The sequence below is a fragment of the Siniperca chuatsi genome, linkage group LG17, assembly GCF_020085105.1.
Source record: "Siniperca chuatsi isolate FFG_IHB_CAS linkage group LG17, ASM2008510v1, whole genome shotgun sequence".
NCBI lineage: Eukaryota > Metazoa > Chordata > Actinopteri > Centrarchiformes > Sinipercidae > Siniperca > Siniperca chuatsi.
In genome coordinates, this window is record NC_058058.1 from 24,323,977 (window position 1) to 24,334,088 (window position 10,112).

At 42.5% G+C, this 10,112-nt stretch overlaps 1 protein-coding gene across 2 annotated transcripts; it reads right to left on the bottom strand.

Moving 5' to 3' along the window:
• Positions 1 to 6,587: 6,587 nt before the first annotated feature.
• LOC122863993 (schlafen-like protein 1) lies at positions 6,588 to 10,030 on the bottom strand. Of its 2 annotated transcripts, none has more exons than XM_044170973.1 (5): positions 9,904 to 10,030; positions 9,155 to 9,573; positions 8,580 to 8,676; positions 7,013 to 7,413; positions 6,588 to 6,923 (listed from the first exon to the last, which is right to left on the bottom strand). In XM_044170973.1, the coding sequence occupies exons 2-5, from the start codon at positions 9,551 to 9,553 to the stop codon at positions 6,612 to 6,614; spliced, it is 1,209 nt and encodes a 402-aa protein (XP_044026908.1). In that variant the 5' UTR covers positions 9,554 to 9,573; positions 9,904 to 10,030; the 3' UTR covers positions 6,588 to 6,611. The 2 variants fall into 2 exon arrangements, with proteins under 2 accessions (XP_044026908.1, XP_044026909.1); XM_044170974.1 differs by having other exon boundaries at positions 9,155 to 9,557; positions 9,904 to 9,985.
• Positions 10,031 to 10,112: the final 82 nt, after the last annotated feature.

Below are 10,112 nucleotides of genomic sequence, written 5' to 3' on the forward strand. Positions count from 1 at the left end.
GACACACGTTTATGATCATATTCAACTGAGAACTTAAGGTCAGGATTCATAATATTGAGGAGATTAACAAAAGCATTCAGCTCATTGCTAGTCCCTTGGAAAATGCAAAAGATATCATCTAGATATCTGAACCATTTGAGGATTTTATAGTTTCTGTTGTGTGTGTTTAAAAAAACACATAGACATTTGCATATTCCGGAGCAAAAGTAGAACCCATCGATGTTCATTTGCACTGTAGGAAGAAATCTCCAATGAAGAAGTAGTTCAGTTTTAGGACCAAAGCAGCCAGCTCACAAACAACTGTACTGGGTGGGGGTGCTTCCTCAGTGTGGCCTTTTAGATAATACTCAGCCCCAAGACCTCTGGATGGGAGATATCAGTGTAGAGGCTTTCCACATCTAAGGTGGCCAGAATGATTTTAATGTAGATATCTTGTTGATTAAATCAGTCCTTAACATCTGATGGAAGCTTCTGAACATATGGTTTAAGAAAATGATCAAAATAATTAGATAATGGCTCTAGTAAAGAATCATTGCGGGCTACAATAGGTCGGCCTTTGGGTTTAACCAAACTTTTATGGATTTCAGGCAGCATATAGACTCCAGGAGTTACAGGATGTTTACAATTCAAAAAATCCTGTTCATTCTTAGAGAACCAGTTCCATTCAGCCTGTGACATCTGAGGTCTTTTTTTGGACATCAAGGGTGAGGTTAGCCTCATTTTTGTAGTCTGACATGTTCTGAATGACTATAGCGCCCCCCCTTGTCGCCAGGCTTGATAATAATCTCAGAGTCTTTTTAAAGTTCTTGAATAGAAAGTTAAAAGACAAAACAGCAACGAGTCGGAGCAGTTCCTCGTTGCTGAAATGCATAATGTCAGTGGAGGTGTGCATGACAGAATTTTATGAAATGAGCCTCATTTATCTGTTTTAGGGTTTTATCTTTTGCCTTTCTAACATATGTTAACTATTTCCATAAATTGCACTACTTAATATTCATTGCACTACTGTTCTGCCCAGTCCAATTCATTATTGTACATATCCATGAGTATACTTCTGCTGTATATTGATTTTTTTTTTATGTGCTTTTATATGCTGCTAATGCCATACTCCACCATCGCTACGCGCATGTACACACACACGCACACACCGCTACGACATCTAACTACAACAAGGACCACAATGGAAATAAGTCCCGTGACTTTCTGTGTTATCCTTGATGCTCTTATAATTGTGCATGCACATTGGTGTTGCGTGTAATTGTCCTTTTAATATGAAAAACAAAAGAAAACATTATATGCTGTGGACAGGTAGATTGGTGTGGCTTCGGCAGCACCGTGGGCATTGCACCGGACCGTTGTAGTGAAGATTTACCAGTCAGTCCATGATCCAACCCTTACCTGTGGTCATGAATTGTGGGTAGAGACAGAAAGAATGAGCTTGCGGATACAAGCGGCCAAAATGTGTTTCCTCTGTAGGGCGGCCGGCCTTAGAGATAGGGTAAGGAGCGCAGACATCCAGAGGGAGCTTGGATTAGAGCCGCTGCTCTGTGTCGAAAGGAGGCAGATGAGGTAGTTCGGGCATCTGAACACGATGCTTTCTGGGTGCGTCCAACTGGAAGAACATGTTGGAGAGATTATATAGGCTATCTCATCTGGCTAGGAGGAGCTGAAAGACATTGCTGGGGAGAGGGACTACCTGATTTTAGTAGCTGAGTCAAGCTCTCTTCCCTGCACCCAGTGTGCAAAGAACACCCTTTTATTGACACAGCTTGAAAAAAGACTTGTCAAAAAACCAAATGATGCGAACCAGTCAATCCAGCCTCTCCGCTCCCTCAGCTGAGAAGCCTGATTGTCTCATGAGCTCTGTTCTGTAAACAGGCGTCCCTGTAGAAGCCAGGCGGCCAGCGTTGGAGCAAAAAATGAAGCTAGGAAAAAGAGCATCCCTGTGAGAGAGGCTGGCTAAAAATATATCCTCTCTGTGCCTCTCCAAGGTCACTCTGTCATTTTGATTTGATTGGAACACAGCAGTCACAGCCATCTTCCTCCTGAGCCTCACTAACAAGCATGATATTATTCTGCTCAAACATCTTCCATATCTGAAGCAGTTATTATCCTCTTAGATTAATTTTGCTTCCTTGCCTGAGTTATTTGTTGAACCGGAGGACAACCGACTTAGTGAATTATTTGCAGAATTCTGCAGACTTTGTCTTTGACCTTTGAACCCGCCCACTCCACCGAGTTGACTGATTCTGGGCTGGCATCATGACATGAAACAACGGTTTCTTGGTTGAAAAAGCGATTATCAAACAAGCGCCGCAGGGGGGCTAACGATTAGCCAATCAGCACCACAGACGGGACTAATGCCGTTGTCAAGCTGTTGTCAAGCTGTGTGCCGGAACCAAGGAGGAGTAATAACAACAATGGCGACCGCTATAGACAAGATAGACGCTGCTATCGAGGCTGTTCTAAACTGATTGCAGCCCAACATCACTTCGCTCTGCTCCACTCTTAGAACTCCGGCAACACCAGTGTGTTGGCATGGCTACGCATCAGCGTCGACTTAAAATTCCGTTAGATTCAGGCAGATACGTTGATTGGTTAGGGAAAATCGAATCCCCCTCCCCCACGGAAATCGGTTGGAGTGGAGGCAATGTCAGACTGAAGATGGAAATGGAGTGTAACGAGCTGACTGAAATCAGGCAAGACTTTTCTAATATACTGTACATCTGTTTGTACACTTAGGCACAAACAGCATTCTTGTTCAAGGACAACTGATGCAGTGAATTAATTTTTGGAGTCCTCCAGACTTTATCCTCTTTTCAGTCTTGTGTACATGTGTTTCATGAAGTAGTGTTACAAGAGGACAGAATTTTAAGGGAACAAACAAATGCTTCCCTGTAGATATCCTTGATGTTTGTTTACACTGGTGGCTGTTTGCCTTCTGATGATCATCGGCTGGAGGTCAGAGTCTGCCTGGAGTTTTATTGAACACATCACCTTGTAAATATATGACTGGTTTGCTCGGCTGACTCACTGTTGCCGTAAGAAGATGTCTCTAACATTTAAAAGCTATGACACTTCTGTGTAAATATTAGTAGAGAAAAGGCTGCACACACTGGGAGAAAAATAAGCTAAAGCTTCCGAAACAGCAATTCCCATTTTGGAGCTTCTGCTGAAGACAACGCATTTGGCGTCCATCTGCGGTACGCATATGATCGTAAGACGCAGTGGATAGCGTGTGCCGTGCAGTGAGGCTTATGGACGACGGGGATTTCTCAGATATTTTTTGGAGGCGTGATACACATGTTGACTCAGGAGTGTAAATTCACACCTCTGGTTCGAGGGAACAACCCTGTAGGTTTCAAGAAATTTGAAAAAAGCTGCTGTGTATACCTTTTTTTTTTTTTTTACAGACAGGTCAGGTTATTCACGCATGACACGCACAAAACTGGAGAAGATTTCGAGGGAGTGTGCACACTGAATATATGCTGGGATATTCCCCTGCTCGTGTACACACAGAAAAATGCACACACTCAGACTGTCACTGCTGTCACAAATGGGCTGCGTTTCATCAAGGCTGACATTAACAAAGCCTGTATTTGTAGTTTAGGTCCTGGACAGGTCCTGGAGAGTCTTTTACATTTGCTACAGTTACTGTGAGACAAAGCAAAAGGCAGTCATTTCCCTTTTTCTCCCATCAATCCATGTAAAGGCTCCATTCAGATAGTATCTGTGAATGTATTCGTGCATTTATGATTCCTCCTCTATGACGACACCCGGCCACAAGAACAACAAAACACAACGCTCCGTGTGTGGGCAGGCTGGGAGGAGGGAAGCAAAGTTTCTGCATGGTAAGGAGACTTAGTCAGCCACCCCCGTGCAGCTTAGCTGGCTGATCGACACTAACTCACAGCTGCTGCTACAGCGTGCGCGGTTATGCTTGAGCTAAGTCAACCGCACAAATAAAACATGTGAGATAAGATGGGGGGGAAAAAAACCCTCCACAGATGTTTGTCGCAGGGCTGAAAGAAGAACAGAACCGGATATGTGACATGAAACTCAAATCAGAAAGGGGAAACAGGCTATGTGAACTGTGCTGGATAGATTAAAAAAGTGAAACCAGGTCTGTAAAGTTGAGTTCTGAATGTAAGATCTTTGCTAAACAAGCCCTGCACTCATCTGATCTAGATGTTTTTAACTCCTTTAGAACGGGGAACAAAGTTCAAACAAGTATCAAAAATATAATTGGAAGTCATATAATCAAAAATAAAATAAAAATTACTATACTTTAACCATGTTTGTTACCCCATGAATCCTGCAAGTCTACTAATGTTGACCCCTGAAGGTTCACTCTATCTTACCATCATTGCTCTATTTGTCCCCATATATTGAATATTTTTATTTAAGAGGATTTGGAAAATATTGTTGGCAAATACCATTTAATGCAAGGACTTTGTTAAAATGACCCCCGCCTTGAATGCAGAGTACTCGCGCATGTTGTGAATGGATGTGTGCTGTAGATAAATGGACAGGCAGGGACCCTGGCAGGAGAACAGAGCGGGCAGATTCATGGCCAGAGAGTAGAAATCTGTCAGACTCCTGGCAACGTGAGAGGACACCTGGAGGTAATGCAAGCAGCCCGCTCCAGCCCGCACCTCCTCTCCCTCTCTTTCTCCTTATCTCTCTGTCCCATCCCCCTCCCACCCCCACTTCGTGACTCATCACCAGATCCTTAATCACCAATGAGTGGGCACTGCCTCCCCTTCCACAAGGCAAAGTGCTGAAGGAAAAACTGTGCTGATACTCTGTTGCCCCCTACTGGACGCTGAGATGCATTGCATTGAGACCCACATGGCCAGGAGGTTTGTAGCTGTAATGAGCTTCCTGTCTGCAGTTACACAATTTAAAGGGGCACTCCACCAATTTTACATGTCAAAGCTAATTCACTAGTTACAGAGCTTACTAAACGTACGCTGCATACTGTCTTCTGTGGCTCTGGGGAAGCTTTGTAGGGTCTGCAAAAGTAACCCAGATGATATTAACAGGTTTACTTTGTCAGTTTTGACAAATTCAGATTGGGCTTGGAGACAAAATTAGAACAGAAAACATTTGTTACAAAATGGTGGCATGGAGTTAGAAAGACATGGACATGGACCAGGCAAGGAGTGTCTAACTAAAGACACCATTGGAGCTTGACCCATTCTAGCTTGACCCAAATGTTCTTTGTTGTGTATGTATATATATATATATATATATATATATATATATATATATATATATATATTTTTTTTTTTTTTTTTTTTTTTGCTACTTGGGCTATAATATCACTTTATGAAGTTTTTATGACAAACTTTATAGCAAACTATTGCCCATTTACCCATTCAGCAGACATGGAGCAAAGTTAACCTTCATGTGGAGTTGTGTTTCTGACCAACCGACAAGTCCACTATTCTCTTTAGCTCTGTTTTAGTTTCAAACACCTAAAAAACATATAGTACTTTAGCTTGCAGAATGCTCTGCTGTGTTCACCAGCAGCCAACTCAGCTAGTCGCTAAGGCTAACATTTACAGAGCTAGCTATTCAGTCTAGCCTCTGTTACACTGGCCTCTGTAACTCAGTGCAATCGCTCATTCACCATTCTTTCATCTGTCCATTTTTTAAATTACCACCCTTATTTAGACATATGGAGTGAACCACATGACATACTGTTGAGTAAGTCTCTGTTCCAAGGCTGTATTTTTAGTTATATGTGTTATTAAAAATTTCAAAGAGATTTTAAGTTTTCTATTTCTGAAACAAAAGTTTCGGTTTCCCTTTGTTACGTGGCTGTGGTTAGTCCAAACATGGCTGTGATAACAACGGGACCCGGAGGACCGAATGGTGCACAAGTTTTAGACAGTAGGGATTACAGCTGAAGAGTTGGGAAAACAACACCAGAAGAGGAAACCAAGTCTCGATGATTTCAGTACCTATGCTAAATTTTCATGGGAGCTGTAGTAAATTGTTATTTACTACTGAAACTATGAAGGTCTTGATGACAAGTGCTGTAGTGGATGTTTTTTTGTTTGTTTGTTATTTTCAGAAAGACAGATAAAAGAAATAAATTGCCCTGAGTTACAGAAGCTAGTGGAACAGTTGCTAGCCAGGAGGTGACATCAGGCTTTTGGCTCTCTGTTTAGCTATGTTTTATTTTTAACCAACTTCTCAGGAAAATATGGCCCTTTAACAACTTGGTGCTCCATTATTTTCACCTGCTAGTCACTAACTTTGTCTGCCTGGGTTTGGTGCTGGATGGGCAGCATACTGTAGTGAGTTTGGCAACGCTTTTTTGCTGATAACAGCTGCCTGCTGCTACTGGAAACGAGCCGGAAAACTAAAACAATGAGCTAAAAAAAGCTCTGTTTAACTGAGGGGAACTGTAGAGTTGGTGCTAATTCTCTGTGGCTTCTTCACTATGAGGAACACTTTCACATTATATGTAGCTGTTTGATCCATTGTTCATATGAAATAATGATTAGTGCAGCTTTAAGTAAAGGGTTACTGACACATGAGAGTGTAATTGAGAGAAGAGTAACAACTCTTAGAAGTGTGCTTTTGTTGAGTTTATTTTGCTACTGTGTGCATCTCAGCCAGACATCCGGGTCTCCGGTGTTGTGAGCTGGCCTGGCATCTGGAGTTCCCAGAGGAGGCAGGGAAGCGCTGGCTCGTGAGTTTTGTCTTGATGATGTTTTCAGGTTCTGCTTCATCTTGCGCTTCTGCCCCCTGGATGGAGCGGTCTTCTTCTGCGGCTGTAGTGATGCTATGATCCGATGCAGTGGATCGATGGACTGGAGTAGCCCGTGGACCTGCCCGGCTAAAAACCACTTCTCAGTCCTCGCTTCAAGCACACGCTGCTCCAGCTGCTGCACCTTGCTAGTCCACATCTGGAACACACACAGCATGTCAGCACTTGAATTTTATTTATTTTTATATTCATGATAAGAAGAATTAGAATAATAATGGATTTTCTCACCTGTCTGGACCACTCTAGGATGACCGAGGCACCCAAGGGCCCCTGCACACTCCCATCCCGCCTCATGTACACCTTCCCATGGTCAATCTGAAAGAGGGTTGGCTCAGTGAAGGCTGGAGGCGCTCTGAAGGTGAGGCACAGCACCTTGAGGTGGTGCTCCCTGGGCTTTACCACAGGCAGGAAGTGCAGGCTGTAGTTGTAGGGAAGGAGAGGAGGATTGAAGTGCTTCGCAATCTCGTCCACCTGCAGGCGGGTCTTGTCCTCCATTTTATGGCTGAAGTGCACACCACAAACCATTCCGTTGTCACACACCCCGACCAGCAGACTACCTCCTCCGCTGTTCAGGAAGGCACAGCCGTAGATGCAAACGTGTTCGCAGAAAGTGTTCTGCATGTAACATCCTGAAGGAAGCCAAAGAAATCAGACACATTTGTAAATCTTCAGGTTGACTTCCTATTTATGTCATGCAGGGTGGTCGCTGAAACAGCGAGTCAGTCATGTCAACAACACAAAAGGACAGGAAGAAGTTTAGCAAGTTCATATCAACTACAAAATACAGCAGTAAATTCGAAAGCTAAAGAACAAATAATAATTCAAAAATGTAAACACACAAAACAATATCAATCAGTGAAATTCATGTCGTTGATTTGGATTCTCCTACAAATTACGTTCATATACTACTGTTTTGTATTGCCAATGTTTTTTGAGGGAAAATTGAATTGCTGCCTGGATTATGTTCCATGGCAACGTTTTTTCACAAATAAACTTCCTGCACGGAATTTGTAGAGCGGTGATCGGAATGGATCCGACATCCAGGACATGGTCAAACCATACACCCCGACTCGTCCACTACGCTCTGCTGCTGCCAGCCGGGCCCAGCTTCCGCTCAACAAACCACGAGACATCAGGACAGCAGAAACTGTTCTTCCGTCGCTCATCTGTTTCAACTGTAAAATCTCTTTCTCTATCTCTTATTGTTTCTAAGTGTAGCACTTGCAGCATTTCAGCGTATTTGATGAAGTTGATGTTCTTGCATGGTTCTTACAATTTTTGGGTTGTATCCACATGGTTGAATGCACTTATTGTAAGTCGCTTTGGATAAAAGTGTCAGCTAAATAAATGGAATGGAATGGATGGTGGCTGCACAAAGCCCAGACCCAGAGACTGGGGTGTGTTTTCTGAGTGAGGTTTAGGCAACAAAAGCACTTTGGTTAGGGGAAATGTCGAACTATTCCTTTAAGCTAAAGCCAGACTCTGTCTGGGTCTGGGTGGGTTTTGTCCATCCACACAGCAACATGAGACCAATGTTTTCTAATGTATGCACTTTGGAATGTTTTTGAAAAGATCATAAGATCAAAAAGACGTTATTTTAAAGTTTCATAAATTCAAGCTAATACTGAAACAATTGGCCAGTTAATTAATAATCATCATAGTCAGTTGACAGAAAATTAGACTATTAGACGGAACAATAAATCAAAAAAATAATCCCTATTGTCCACCCAAGGAGACTGATTTTTAAAGGGGTCTATCTTGTTAGCTGTAAATTGTGTTTACAGTGTAACCTTACCGCCACCTTGTTTGAACTCGATGCTGCGTGTCTCATTGCCAATGTGGGCTCCATAGTGGAGCCACCGGCAGCTGGTGATGTCCTGTCCTCTGATAGACTGGGTGTCACAGAGAGAGAATATAGCACACTGGGTCAGTGAGATTAGGTCAGAGAAGTTACATATTGTTGTTCCAGTTACAAAAAATAGGCTTTCACCATCATAATCTTAAAAAAAAACTGATTAAATTGAAATAGTGAACATAATCAAAAAATGGCAGTGGAGTAGTGTATGCTCTAGGCAAAAGCAAGGCTTAAAGAATATATATAAATATGTTGTTGACCACGTATTTAAAAAATAATAATTATGAACTCTTACTTAAATTGAGAAAAATGAAAGTCACGTATTCTTAAAAATGTTGTGACTAAAACATTTCTTCTTGCAATTTACTGCTTTACAATGTTTTTGTATATAAGCCAACATTCATGCTACTGTAATCTGTGATATTGGTGATAATATTGGCCTGCCAATGTATCAGTCAGTTGGTATTCATTGCTATCATTATAGACAATGTCACCATCAGCACTTCTGATTTCACCTTCGCTGGTGTTCCTTGGTTTGCTCTCTGGTTTTGAACTTTGGGTCTCTGTGGTTGAGGATTGCGGGTTGAACGCCCAGAGCGTCTCTTCTGTTTTGCCCATTTGGAGGTCCCTAAGGTCCCTCTGGTTTTGCCTTTCTTCTTATAAAGCCCTCTCCATCTCCAGGAATGATTGTAGCCAGTCCCTTTCTGTTTCTTAGCTGGACTGGCGATTGGTGAGCCAGCAGGAGTGGAGACGTTAGATCGGTATGATTGTGACTGAGAGGTCCCCACATGAGCTGATGTGGATGGAATCGGGGAGTAAGATGGCCGCCTCAGACGGCCACGGGACTTTTTGGATGATGTACCTGGGATCTTCCCTCTCCCCTTCATTTTCCTCTTCCAAGGCCGATGATGCATTTAGCTGTGAATTACAACAGCTGCTTGACAATGCAGCAAAACAATAACATAGAAAGCTATGAATTTTCCAGGTTTACATGTGAGTTTTTACACATACAGCACGTTGTCTGGAAGCTTATTGTGTGTGATTCAGCATAAGATACACAGCGTGAGATGATAATAAGGGGGCGTCAGTGTGCTAAATAGATAAATGAACACGAGGAGGCTTGATAAATCATAAAGTCAAGGCTGATCAAAACAATGATCAATCAAAGCCATGAGGCATGGCGAGGGAGCACTCTGCCACTACGCTGATGATGACAAAACTTATGAGTGTGTGCAAATATACAGCAGTGAACCGAGCATCTTACCTTTTCCTGCTGTGCTGGGGAAAGTCAACCTGTTGGGGCTTTGAAAGTGATTGTCTAAACTGTGGATGAACCTCAAGTGTACTTCAACACTGAGAACCTCTTTACGACATCATTTCAAATTATGATGCATCACGGAATGGAATTCTCCTTATGTTAGCATTAGAATGCCCAAACTGTATCTCGTGTTTGTCTCCCAGGAGTGTAGTTAA